The following is a 14,734-nucleotide window of genomic DNA, read 5'->3' as shown; positions in this document are numbered from 1 at the left end:
GAGATTTTTTGAAAACCCGCAATTTGCTGCTGATATAACAAAAGTTGATTTTAATTTCATCTACAGATTAAAAGTTATATAATATTTTGAAATTATCTCAAGTGGACATAAAATAAACAACAAAAGATTTGATGGGTATGCTATGGCAACGGCCAGATTGTACTCGTATTGTGATCTCTTTGGATGACATCCCATGACTCAGACTATGCATAAAATATTAATACATGGCGCCGAAATTATTGAAATTGCATTATTGCCAATAGGACAGTTGTCGGAGGATGCAATTTCGATTGTATCCAGAAAATTATGCTAGAAAATTTTCTAGGGACCAATGCAACCTTGATATTTACAATAGATTATTGTGGAGGTCAGATCTACTATTAAGCAGCATTAGACAAACAAAAAGAAACAAAAAAGTAAGATCATTTTGTATACAAACTATAAAAAAGCTTCTACCAGATGAATCAAACACAGAATCTGATATACTTATGTATCAGAGGCAGAAAGTGAGGAATAAATAAATAATTTGTTTGATGTATTTGTTTTAATCTAATTTAATTCATACAATGAATAATATTACTTTTACTTATACATATTATAAAACCATTGTAAAATTCTGAATTTTTGTTAAATTATTTGTGTTTTTTTTTTAATAAAACATGCTTATTATACAAGGTGCTTTCCAAAGTAAACAGGCCTTTTGGATCTAGCGCCCCCTGGTGGCGCCATCTTAATGTCGACTGGTGCGCTAGAATCAATTGATGAAACAAGTTTATGGCGATCATTGCCTATCCCGTAGCAGACTGCACGTGTGGTTTCAACGTTTTCAAAGTGGTCGTGAGGACATAAATGACGATCAACATGTGCGCCTATCGATTTATCGCATTTCGACCGAACACCGCACAAATTGACTGTTGACCAAAACCCAACATTTTAAGGACGATTATTTGACTAAAAATCAAATTTTAACCATTTACCCCCGTATTCACTTGATGTGGCACCGTGTGACTTCTTCCTTTTCGGAGAAATGCATTTGCCCATGAAAGGAAAGCGTTATGCAGACGTAGAGGCCAACGAGCTAAAACACTCGTTCGACATGCTTTTGGACCGTGCAAAAAGCTGTATTGGAGCAGAAGGAGACTATTTTGAATAAAATAAATTGATTCTTCTGAAAAAAACATTTGTTCTGAACAATTCCAAGTGGTAAAATATAGCCAAAAAAAGCAAAATACACTGTAAAATATCTTTGACCGCCTAAATTCCTAAAATCCACCTAAGTATGTGTGTCGGTAAAAGTTTTTATATTATTTGCGCTGAGCAAATTTGCTTGTTGTAGCTTAAGTGGTTTAGGAGATATGTACATTAAACTGATTAGAGGACACGACCATTCCCACTTTTTCAAAAGCTTTTGTCCACAAGTGCCTCTTGCTACTGTCATCTCCCGTGCCAAATTACAGTTTTATATCGTAATTTAGCCCTTAGTTATGGCACTTTATATGTTTTCGATTAATGGCGATTTGTGGGCGTGGCAGTGGTCCGATTACGCCCATCTACAAACTCGTACTTTTTTTGTACTAAGGAATTCGAATACCAAGCTTCATCACGATGTCTCAATTTTTACTAAAGTAGCATCTTGCACGAACGGACGGGCAGATAGTCACCTGGATTTCAACTTTTCTCGCCATCCTGATCATTTATATACATATGTATATAGCCCTAATTGCTAGTGCTATATCAGATATTATTGATTACACAAGATAAAATTACATACTTGTAGAGAAAGAAGATGCAGCAATTTTAGAAAATTACGGATCAGTAGAGCATTTAACAAATTCAGTTATAAAACTAATTAAGAAATAATTTTAATTGGCAATTCAAGTATGGACTTTGAAATACAAATAATATAATCATTACAAAGGCAATTAAACATTGACAATAACAGACCAGTAATAGGCATTAATGAATAAGGTACGGTATGGAAATGGATTTCAGATACACTTGACCATAATTATTTTATAAAAATTAAAAACAAAGTAAAGTAAACAAACCAAAGTAAATGATTTATAAAAAAGTAATAATAAACAATTTACAACTAACTCACAAATATTTAAAACAATCACGGAATTAACACAAATAATAAAAGAATTACAAGGCAAATCGAACGAAAAGATTGTTTTAAGACAATTAAACAAACTAATAATTACTGAATTTGAAAATAAAACACAGACTATTACATTATTAAAACAGGGAAATTTGAATCACTTAATTTGTATACATACATATGTAAGTATATACTATACAGAAATAAAAGAAATAATAAACGAGGAAAGAATTAATGTAACAATATCAGATCTTATTGGTGTTTCAAAATTTAAAAAAAAATATAATAATGGTTTATATTGAATATCAAAAGAAATGGAAAATTGTTGATAACAGTTTCCGGAAAATATAATGTTAATAATCATACAATAGAAAGAGTATATATGATAACTTTTGGAGATAATGTAACAATAGATGATAAAAAATATGAAAATTCCACTGCTTAACTTAAGCCATTTTTTGTAAAAGAATATATTGAACAAATATTGATTTAAGATTGGAAAACTTTAATATGTTAACCCCAATAAAACAGGAAATAAAAAGAAATCCTGGTGGCCATTAAGTACTTTATTATTGATAATCATAATAAGTTATTTTATTATCAAAGTAATAACAAACATTATACATATTAAAAATTCAAAGGAAAACGAAGAAATGTTGATAATATTATCGACTCTAATTAAAAACCTTCAGAATATATGTATATATGTATGTACATATATTCTAAGACCGAACGCTTCGATTTAGAGGTGGGGGAGTAAACGCCATCAATATCTAGCAGTACTTATACTTAAATAAATATATAGGTATATTTGATTGCACTAATAAATGAATGTGTCAAATATATCATTAACACATCGACAATTAGGAAGCGACCATCAGCTATCATTTTTGGCAAGCTTTAAGTAGAATTAAGCAGCAGATCACCTTAGCTCTGCACTTCCTGGAACGTATAATGAAGTTTTGTATCCAGGCTTAAAAATAAAAAGACCCTGTGCCAGAAGAAATACGTACAATTTTCGTTTTTGCTTTTTACAACTCAATAGCTAAGGAATATTTTATTCGAAAATTGGCCTGAAAATCCGAAAATCGAGTTATACTATGTTCGGACCGACAACGAAAACATGTTTTCGTCCATGTAAAATCTGTCAAACGAAAACACAGTTTTCTCTGAAAACTACTTGAAAACTTACATTCCACTGTTGTTGTTATTGCTGTAGCGACAGAATTCTGCTTACATTCCACTCATTATAATCGGTGCCTGCTCTAGTTTAATTGATTTTATTGGAAGACATATTTTGCCGGCCCTAAATTGTCACTTGATATTTGTTTACATTCCATATACAAATACAGCTGTCACTTGATATTCTCATATTAGGGGGATTCTCTTGCTCTTGCAAAACCGTGCACCGTGCAGAAATTGCACAACAACAAACACACGCAGAAAATTATTTGCAATGGCTGTAAAATATGTCAGACCAAAAGACATGTTTATTTTCGTGCCGTCATATATCACTAGATTCTGCAATGGGTGCTCTCTTGGCCTTGCATATTTCGGTATAGGATTTTTGCATTTTGTGTCATCGTGCAATCTTGCAAGAGTAAGAGAATGCCGCAATTGATAGTTGTCAGTGAAAACTCATCGAAAACACACATTGTCGGTCCGAATGACTTAGATTCCACAACATACAAATGTGTTTTCAAAATGTTTTCAAAGTCGGTCCGAACATAGTATTACAGAATATAAAAAATCCGAATTCGAGTACATTTTTTTTCGAATCGAGTTACAGAATAGGCCCCCTGTTCTGTTTAGTGCAGTTACTCTTTAGATCGAAAGCGATTCGGTTGATTTTTTTAAAACTTCCCTCGCATTAATTTGTATACTTAACTAAAGCCCGAGAAGTTGGACTAGTTATGGGAGTTTTCGATAAATGTCAATAACGTCAACAGGAATACCAAATAGCCTTTCTTATTTCGCTTTAAAACGACAACGACAATTTTATTCCTTAACGTGATAACATGAAACAAAATATGGTACTAAATAAAACGATATAGAATCCATTGAAAGTAAATAACCTTTACTTTATTTGTAAATTAAGGCATATTCTCAGTATGAAATTTTACATAGCGAATGGTATTTTGCAAAAAAAAACAAAAAAGCGTCCATAACGTCATATTGACTTTTCTGCAGATTAATAATCTTTTTAAAATTTTTGTTTGTACCAAAATTGCTGCCGCAATCGTGGACATCGTACAGGACCTTTTTAACAATTTAAATTGGGATCCATTGTACTGCACAGTATACTATATGCATTTCGACATAAGATACAAAGTTGACAACTCTTTTTTAGCAAAGGCAACCACCACATGTGTTAAATTGTCAGAAGAAAACAAGTACTAAACATCTGTAAACTATTATAAATAATGCAACACTGTTTCTTTGCTTTTCTAATCCTAACAGAATTTCGGAATTTTTCCGATCAGACAACAGGGGACATAAAATTTAAGCAGCAAGAGTGAAATGTCAATCAAGGATTTGCAAATTAAGTACTAATAGTTAAACTATAGTGAATTGTTCTAATTAATTGACTTCAGAAGTTTGGTAAAACTTCAATGTTAGTGTAATAAAGGAAAAACATCTGACAACCAAGAGGATATCGCGGTGAAAACTAAAGTTCAAGGTTTGTGGCTGTTGGCCAAATAAAACCTATATGTGATACGCTTGTGTTCCAAATACCACCAGTTTTTGTGAAATAATAATAGTTGCACTTATTTCAGATAGTTGTTGCCCCGGAATTAGGATAATAAATTTTCTGGTAGGATACAAGTTAATTGAATTTGTTAAAAATGGAACCGCCTTGTACATTTCATCATTGCGATGAGGCTGTGATCGCTACTAACGACGATGCCAGCGATTGTAAACGTTGTGCAGTTCGTTTAGGATATTGGAAGGATGACTATATTGGATATTTTGTTCGAAATCAAGATAGAAAAGCGCCAGAGATTAATCGAGGCTATTTCGCCAGAGTTAAAGGTGTCGAAATGTGTATAGAAAAGTTTCTGAAGGTTAGTGCGTTTTGATATGCTAGCATTATTTCCTTTTTACTTCAAAATTATTAAAAATATATTAAACGAATTGTGTAATAAACAAAATTATAGTCCACTATTTTTTAATATTTTAAAAGTTATAAGGTTTACTATTTTAAGTTTCATAAATAATGTCTGTTTGAACAATTAAATTTTAGAAAACTGACGGAAATTGTCAAATCATAAACCTTGGGTGCGGTTTCGACACACTATATTTTCGGCTGAAGGACACACCACATCAAGTTAAAAATTTTATAGAATTAGATTTCCCAACGGTTACAGCTCGAAAGTGCTATACAATTAAACGCAATAAAGCACTGCTAGCAAAAATCCATGATGAGGATGGTGAAGTTCGTCTTAGCACAACAGACTTGCATGGCCCCAGCTATCACCTGATGGGCGTAGACCTACGAAATCTTGACGAATTAGACAATAAGCTGCAACAAGCAGAAATTGACTACAAACTTCCTACGATATTTCTTGCGGAATGTGTGTTGGTATACATTGAAGCTCAAAATTGTAAGAATTTGCTGAAATGGATTTCTAGCAAATTTATCACTGCAGTATTTGTCAACTATGAGCAGGTACACAGTTATCTATCTAAAGATATTTGTCAGAAGTATATTGTAGTATTTTGTAAATATTACCTTTCATTTTAAGGTCAATATGAACGACAGATTCGGAGAAGTGATGTTGAATAACTTACGCAGCAGAGGTTGTAGTTTAGCTGGTGTTGAGTCATGCATTTCTTTGGATACCCAAATAGGTCGATTCCTGGAATGTGGGTGGAACGGAAGTCGAGCATGGGATATGGTACAGGTTTATCAAAGCATATCCCCTGCAGAGAGACAACGGGTTGAAAGACTGGAGATGCTTGATGAAGCAGAGCTTCTTATACAGTTATTCCAACATTATTGCCTTGTCATTGCTTGGATAGGTGAACTATTTCAAGACATTGAAATAACGTAAGTAATTGTCAATTACATTCGTTTATTTCATTTAGAAGTTTTGGATTCCTATTTAGAGTCGAAAAGCGTATGTCATCATTGAACATCGATTGAAGGAGGTTTAGCAGTTACATACAAATTTAATGTGAACCACAGACCCAGTGTAATGCATTGTATGGAATGATGCTATTCGCCATTGCTTAGTTATCCCGGGAGCACTGTAAAAACAACTGCTACTTTTATAAACGTTATTTTTATATTAAATGAAAAGTTTCATGGCTAATTGTGTACTTTAAAATTGAACTATTTAAAATATAGTTTCCTGTTTGTAAGATATAAGCGAATTTGCAAGATACATTTTTTATGTAATTTATATGTAAAAATTTGTAACCATCTAAAACAAAAAATCCATGTTATAATATTTCTAAGTGTTAACAAAATTTTTCTTATGTATACTTCCACAACTTCTTAACATCATATTTTCCTCCATCCAAGTATTTATCTTAGTGTGTGCCGTGGTTATCACTTAACAAAATAATCAAAATTAATACTGATAAAGCTGATGAGTTTAAAAAATTAATTCAATATAGTATATGTATATGTTTATATGTAAGAGAATATTTTGAAGATAGTTTTGAAAACTCCTTAAATAAAAGTGTTTGCATTGTAACAGGTGTAGATATTATTAAATTCTTTTTGCTTAAGAGCATGCCTATTGTTATTGTAGCTCTAGAACCCATTTCCCTAATTTGAGGAATGCAGTCGAATTGATAATACTTGGTCGCTGTGTATTCTAACAACAGGTTGCAACTCAACTGTTCAAGAGCGGTTTTCTACATTATTTTCCAATTTTATAGAGTTTAAATACATTGAATACCTTTAAAGAAAATATGATCACTTTCGTTTTTTTTTTTATTTAGGAATGTATCTAACTTAATAATTTACCAAAACTGATCTTGAAAAATCGTTGCCTTTTAACTTTGACACTATTTTGTTGTTATTTTATTTATTGATACATTAATATGATTAAAATAATTTTTGTAATTGATAGTATAAATAAATTATAATGGTGGTAAGTCGTGGAAAAAACATCGGAAGCGGAACTCAACTGCATTTTGGCACCCCCTCGTATTATCTAGGGTGTAAAGCTTCATGTCTCTGCCGGATTTATTTATTAAGTTATCGCACTTTTATAGTAGTTTCTAACTAACAATTTTATGGGGAGTAGGCGGGATTATCATCCGATTTAATCAATTTTCACAATGTGTGTATAACAAAAACTAATCTCACCTCTGGAGTTGAAATTTTAGCCTTTCTTGAGGTAATATGGATCCTTACAAGTAAATCGCTACATAGGGCACAACTGATTAAGGATTGGCTGCTTTATTATGGTCTCAGAAAATTAAACATACCACATCAAGGCCCAGTTTTGAAAATTTGTTAAAATGTCAAGGAAATTTGGAGGAAAACATTAAAAAACACCAGATTTTTAACGCTGTTAGAGTGCCTGCATAGTGGACGTTGAAAGCCGAGCCAAGCGCAAAGCTGATTTCGATCAGCACGGATCGATTCTAGGTGCCACGGATACGAGATTCAGCGTTGAATTCCTCGCATATTAGAAACTTGCAACAGCATTACATCAGCAGTTGCCAAATTTAGTCAAATCGATAGGAAGGCAGCTTCAAGCGGTTATTGATGTCAAGGGGAGTCCAACTAAATACTAATATGCAATAATACCCACAGTTAACACTGCTAGTACGGTTTTCAAATTCACTCGTTTGAATTGAAGTTGAAGCAATTCAATTTACGATCAACCCAACTCTTTTTTGGTATTACGATTTTCTACTATTTTGAGTCGAAATTTGATTGGTGTTATCAACGTAAAAAATAAAGTTTTGGCAGGTAATTAAACAACTAATTTTGTTTTATATAACGTTGAAAAAAATGTTGGGGCCAAAACTGGCAGAATGGCTTTTAAATAATGTATATTGCAAATTCATAAGTTATTTTCGTTTAAGCGATTTATTTTTACTAAACGAGATGAAGAAACGGTACCAGAAAATTTCCATTTTCTTGCCATCGGTAGTTATCAAGAATGCTTTTTAAATGATTTTAACTTTTAGCTGCAGCAACCTACATACGATACGGTTGTTACAAAACCTGCTTTTAAATTCATGGATACACTATTTGTGAACTATGGATACAACCCATTAACCGAGGACGAGTAAAACGATTCAAAATTTTAATTTTATTCAAAAAGAATATTCTTAAGGTTAGTTCATAGTGTCGCCTGTTTTTGTTCGAAATATTTCCCAGTCCCTTAATTTTACTTTAATGTTCTCAAGTAATAGCTTGTCTCGTGCAGGTCCGGAATTTTACTAAATGACATCAACAAACTTTTCTCTGGATTTGTACATAATAACTATTAATTTCTTATGTTGGCAGCACCAATCAAACTTCGGCTGAAAAAGTTGAATTGCGTAATCCAAAAATGAGTTTAGTTGATCTGAACTTGAATTGCTTGAACTTCCATTCAACGCAATAGCGTTAAAAACCGTAATAATAGATCAATTACATTATAAAAGCGCCGTCAATTAGCAAATTTTCGATTTGTTTTGTACAGAGAAATTCTTATGGTTAAACGCGATTTTTTTATTTTTAAGTTTGATCCACGGAGAAGGCCGGAATTACTGCAGTAGTGGACGACATTTTTAGCGCCGTCGGAGATCTGGTAAAACTCAAAACTAGTTGTTTTTCTAAAAAATTCGCTGTGTATTCTTGTAACATTAAAAATGCAAATTTCGAAAAAATCGTAAATTTAGTTTTTTTTTTATTTTATTAATAACGTATTTTTATTTTTGGCAAAAGTGTGTAAAATTGGTCAATACTTCCCGTAGCGAACATATATTTAAATAATAATTTAAAACTTGAATTTGTAACCGATATTGATATCGCTCAAACTGTGAGCGATCTTTATGAAATTCAGAATATCTTTCCGGTAATAATATGACGTTATACAAAAAATGGATAAAATCAGGGCAAAATACTAATATACGATTTTTAAATAATTTTTAGAAAACAAAAAAATAAATAATTGATGGAAAAACAACTTTGGAGCAGCTGCAGCTTTACAGCATATATTTAAACATAAATAGATTTTTGTTCGCACATGTATCAAATAATACATACATATTTACAAATAAAATCGTGTCCAAATTATTTAAACTTAAATATGTATATTTTTTTATTCATACTTAGAAGGAAGTAAAATGTACAAAGACCGTAAGTTACATATAGTATTTATTGTAACAGGCAAATGCTTATATTTATAATAGATAACGCTTTTGGAATATTTCCTCCATTCTATTTAAATAAAATAATTGCAAATTTCTTTAAAAATATTGAAATGAAAAAACAGACACAACCGACTTTGCATTGTGAGGTTTGCTTTCAGACATCACCAATGTGTGAGGTAATTGTGAGTATTTGTGCTTTTGAAATTACTTTGAAATTAATAGGGAGGGTGGTGATTTTTGTGAGGGCACGAGAATTGGGTTGTAAGTTTCATTTAACCGATAGCTATAAACAAAAATATAGGTTGGATTGTTCAACTAAATGTGCGGTATCTTTATTCAAATGGATAAATTCCAGAGTACTTTGCCAGACAAAATCTTGACTTATAATTTAATATTTATTGGAAGAGGTCGAGACTAACAAAAATACAAGTATAAGGACGTTGAAAAGCTATGGGTATTGTTGCTTTGCTCATAGGGCTACAGCTACCAGTGAAGAGAATTGCTAATTGGTATAAATCACCATATTTGTTTGATACAAGTTGTGAGCATATTGTTGGAAATTAACTTATAGCTATCCGCTCAAAAGGTGGTTATTGAAATACAATATGAATTGGAATAGTAATTCAGTGCAGTAATTCATACAGAGCTAAAGAAAGATTGAAAGCGAGGGCTAAGGTTGTTGAGATAGTGTATTGGTTCCGTTTCTATCAACGCAATGATCTGAAGCACAAACCAAGCATATATGTATATGGAATTCTTCTCACATACTAATTGTAAACGTTATTGAGTGTTTTAGGGCTTTGCTAGACCGAAGCTTCCGCAACACAAAATTCTAACAAAGCTGAGTTAAAGGAGGCACTCCTGAAGGGATGGCAAAAAATCACACCCGGAAAATATGAAAAAATTATCACACACCACATTAAAAATTCAAAAAATAATACATTTTACACATTTTCTGTTTAAAAATATGTAAGCTTTGACGTTGGTTTTTTTAAGTTTTTGCTTTTAACGACATTATTAGCAAAACAGTTCTGAAACATAATTTCGCCGCATATATTTATGTACACACACACATAAAAAACTCTTGTGCTATTAAAAAATTAGATATTTTTTGTAAAATTTATATAAATGAAGTTTTTTTAAAAGCAATGGCAAAACCTCTAACGACATTTCTAGCATTAAATCTTCGTTAGGAGACGTTTTAACACCTGGTAAAATAAAAGAAGAATCTTGACTAAGAAAAGTATGTAAGAAATATTTAACAATTTCCTGCAACAAAGCTTTTGACTTTAACTAAAGTTTCTAATATCAATATATAATTAATATTAAATATGTGTACATAATTGATTTACATTATTCTTTTCCATTATTGAATGTCGAATTAAGCACAATGTTGCACGTTAAAAAAAGTCAACCAGCGTAGTTATTTTTTAATTAATGAACAACATTTATAAGTACGAGCGATTCGTACAGTATCTCCAGCACCAGAGGTCATAGGCGCGTGAATCACTAATTTAATTTTAATTGATGGGTCAAAAAAAGTCGACCGCATTTATTGTCATTGAAGAAACTACATGCTGTTTAGTGCTGAACAAAGGGCCTAAGTGTATTAGTAATCGCAGTCTGAAGGCGTTTGCATAATTTCTAATTATTTCACTTAAATATATATATATATATGTATGTATATAAGTGCATAATTGTATGAATGTCTGAAATTACGTGCAATATTGCAACAGGAGGGTTTCTTTCAAGTGAGTTTACTCACATACATATGTATATACATAGATACCTACATATTACATACATAAATTACACATCAACATTTTCCCAAGTTAAATTGTACTTATTTGGTGAAAAAATCTACCTCTCACACAATAAGAACTTCTTCTTTCTACTTTATAAATTTTTGTATTCGTATTAACTTTGTAAGCATTATTATTCTTTTATTTCAATTTCTTCCTACGAGACTTACCTGGGTATTGGGCTAAAGCAATTTGAGTGATTGAGACATTCAGTCATAAGTAAAAAAGGTAATTGCTTATTTTTCGAAGTTAACCATCAAACCCGAATTACTTGATTTTCTAAATTGAGGTCATTTAAATTATCGTTTTTAATAGCACACTTACCTAGAATATATACTATATCGGTCACGTGCAATTCGTAAACCTCACGGTCCCGGAATTCACCGGAGAGTCCCAGCTCTGTAAATACTTATTTCCCCTAATAATTCACAAGAATGTCATTATGAGTTAATAACATATAAATTCAGTATCACTAATTAGCAATACTTCATGTAATGTTATAATTTAAAATCTTCTCAGCGGTCAACGTCAAGGTTAAAAAACCAATTTCAGATCTGCATCAATGTCTCTTCTGGACGTATTATCCGATCAATATCAATTATCATATGGCACCTGTATGTTATGTATGCCCTCGAAAATATGTAATCTCGACAAAAAATACAATAGGGTGAAGGGAAATTTATTATTTTTAAAAATAAAAAATATAAAGTTCTATTGAGCGTATTGTATGAAAGATTAAAGCCGACCGTCAACAAACTGATTGGACCTTATCAGTGTGGCTTTAGACCTAGAAAATCAACAACCGACCAGATATTCACCATGCGCCAAGTGAAAAAGACCTGTGAAGAGAGAATCAACACGCACCACATTTTCGTCGATTTCGAAGATGCTTTTGACAGCACGAAAAGGATCTGATATGCCGCGATGTCTTAATTTTTTAACACCGCAAAACTAATACGGCGGTGTAAACTGACGTTGTGCAATACCAAAATCTCCGTCAGGATCAGGAAGGACTTCTCCGAGCCGTTCGATACCAAGTGAGGTTTCAGACTAGGCGACTCCCCATCGTGTAACTTCTTCAATCTGCTGCTAGAGAAAACAGTTCGAGCTGCAGAACTTAATCGACTATCATAACACACGCCCACTTACTAACGGGTAAAAGCCCCTCCATTTGCCCCCTTTGCGATGACACCGCTACTATCAAACACTTACTCACACTCTGTCCGATGCTTCACCCAACAGCCCACAACTCTGGCAACATTGATCTCATGAAACTACTAAGTGAACCTTCAGAAAAAAACGTGATGATTGTATATAGATTCTTAAAAACCAACGATTTGTTAAAATATATTTAAGCAACTTACATCTTTACTAACCCTTAGCAATTAGAATTTTTCACCTAGTTATAATTACAAGACGGCTGAAGGCCTCGTAGCCAGTGCTGCGTTTATGTATTTATATAATAAAACTATTTTTGTTATATGAATTATTATAAATAAATAAATAAATAATCGAGCAGGTACAATCTTCTATAAGAGTGTACAGCTGCTGGCGTATGCCGCTGATATTGATATCCTCAACACCCGCGCCTTAGTTCTGCTTTCTCCAGACTGGACAAGGAAGTAAAGCAAATGGGTAGGGATAAAGGGGAGCGTTTTTTATAACATTTTCCATTATAGCCAGATCGGACAAAATAATAATTTTTGGGCATTTAAGTTAAAACACCCAATATTCATCACGATTGAAAATTACTATATAGTGGTCATTTAATATAGCGAGAAACTATATAAATATTTTTATGATATATTAAAATAACTGACTTTTGAGCATTCAGTACTTAACAAGGGCTTTGCTCGTAAGCTCTCAGTTAGTAAAAGTTTTTAATATATTTCTATTGAAAATTAATACTATGATGCATCACATGACAAAATATTTCATCAAATACATTTCGTGTTTTCTTTAATTATCGTTGTTTTACATTTTATTTAGTGGTCTAGAAGGCAACAAATCCCTCCGTTAACAACTTTTTTTAATAAGATTTCAATCACGTTTCCAATTGTTAAACGTCAAATCGTCCTGAACTTTGACAGCTGATCGAGTTTAGCAATTGCTCTCTCACTTCCGATGAGAGATGAGTTGGGCATCTCTTTATCTCTGAAATGGGTCTGGCAGTGAACGAGGGCAAGACGAAATATCTCCTGTCATCAAACAAACAGTCGTCGCACTCGCGACTAGGCTCCCACGTCATAATTTCGAAGTTGTAGATAATTTCGTCTATCTTGGAACCAGCATTAATACCAATAGCAATGTCAGCCTCAAAATCCAACGCAGGATAACTCTTGCCAACAGGTGCTACTTTAGACTGAATAGGCAATTGAGAAGTAAAGTCCTCTCTCGACAAACAAAATCCAAACTCTATAAGTCACTCATTATTTCCGTCCTGCTATATGGTGAAGAGGCATGGACTATGATAACATTTGATGAGTCCACGTTACGAGTTTTCGAGAGAAAAGTTCTGCGAAAGATTTATGATCTTTTGCGCGTTGGCCATGGCGAATATCGCATTCGATGGAACGATGAGCTGTATGAGATATACGACGCCATTGACATAGTTCAGCGAATTAAGAGACAGCGGCTGCGCTGGCTAAGTTATGTCGTACGTATGGTCGAAAACACTCCAGCTCTGAAAGTATTCGACCAAGTACCCGCCGGGGGAACGGAGGAAGAGGAAAATAACCACTCCGTTGGAAAGACCAAGTGGAGAAGGACCTGTCATCGTACGTATGGACGAAAACACTCCAGTTCTGAAAGTATTCGACCAAGTACCCGCCCGGGGAACGGAGGATGAGGAAAATAACCACTCCGTTGGAAAGACCAGGTGGAGAAGGACCTGGCTTCACTCGGAATCTCGAATTGGCGCCACGTTGCGAAAAGAAGAAGCGACTGTCGCGTTGTTGTTAACTCGGTTATAGTCGTGTAAGCGGTGTATACGCCAGTAAAAAAGTACTACTACTTCGTTACTTGAACGTTTTTTCTTTCCAGAGGCTTCTTTAAAATTATAACAAAATATGATGACTTCGTACTTCGAAAAAAATGCTTCTATTATTTTATACGCAAGAATATGTATATATTAAAAAAAAAAAAATATATTAAAAAACGAAAATGGACTGAAATAATTAAGACAGTCAAAAATAACGAAAGTGTCACAGCTCTATTAAAAAAAAAATCAATATTTCTGAGTGAATTTGTGGATTTGTAAACAAAGAAAAACAAATTTTAGAATGTATTAACAATATGCTATCGGGCTCTCGAATACGTAAAACCCTCAGTGCTTCAGAACTTCCGATAGTGAAAAAGGCACTTTTTACAAATGATTTTTATTGCAACGCAGTAATAATTACCCGATCAACGGATTAATTTTAAAAGAAAAAGGTAAGCAGTTAAGCAAGGACAACTTAATGTTTTTTGTCAAATGTTTGTTGTTTATTTCAATCGTAAGGGA

At 32.9% G+C, this 14,734-nt stretch overlaps 1 protein-coding gene across 3 annotated transcripts; it reads left to right on the top strand.

Moving 5' to 3' along the window:
• Positions 1-4,547: 4,547 nt before the first annotated feature.
• Positions 4,548-7,028, top strand: LOC126753462 (leucine carboxyl methyltransferase 1). 3 transcript variants are annotated; one of them, XM_050464962.1, is made up of 5 exons: positions 4,548-4,781; positions 4,883-5,166; positions 5,346-5,771; positions 5,848-6,152; positions 6,212-7,028. In XM_050464962.1, exons 2-5 carry the CDS (start codon positions 4,948-4,950, stop codon positions 6,246-6,248), a joined length of 987 nt encoding a protein of 328 aa, XP_050320919.1. In that variant the 5' UTR covers positions 4,548-4,781; positions 4,883-4,947; the 3' UTR covers positions 6,249-7,028. The 3 variants fall into 3 exon arrangements, with proteins under 3 accessions (XP_050320919.1, XP_050320918.1, XP_050320920.1); XM_050464961.1 differs by having other exon boundaries at positions 4,879-5,166; XM_050464963.1 differs by having other exon boundaries at positions 4,864-5,166.
• The last annotated feature ends 7,706 nt before the right edge of the window (positions 7,029-14,734 follow it).

Source organism: Bactrocera neohumeralis, chromosome 3 (genome assembly GCF_024586455.1).
Source record: "Bactrocera neohumeralis isolate Rockhampton chromosome 3, APGP_CSIRO_Bneo_wtdbg2-racon-allhic-juicebox.fasta_v2, whole genome shotgun sequence".
NCBI classification, from domain to species: Eukaryota; Metazoa; Arthropoda; class Insecta; order Diptera; family Tephritidae; genus Bactrocera; species Bactrocera neohumeralis.
This window is presented reverse-complemented; position numbering and strand designations above follow the sequence as displayed.

Bases quoted from the DNA above. Each gene is read 5' to 3' on its own strand.
- LOC126753462 (XM_050464962.1), top strand. From the start codon at position 4,948: ATGGAACCGCCTTGTACATTTCATCATTGCGATGAGGCTGTGATCGCT. The intron at 5,167-5,345 runs GTTAGTGCGTTT...ATTAAATTTTAG, and splicing joins GTATAGAAAAGTTTCTGAAG to AAAACTGACGGAAATTGTCA. The intron at 6,153-6,211 runs GTAAGTAATTGT...ATTCCTATTTAG, and splicing joins TTTCAAGACATTGAAATAAC to AGTCGAAAAGCGTATGTCAT.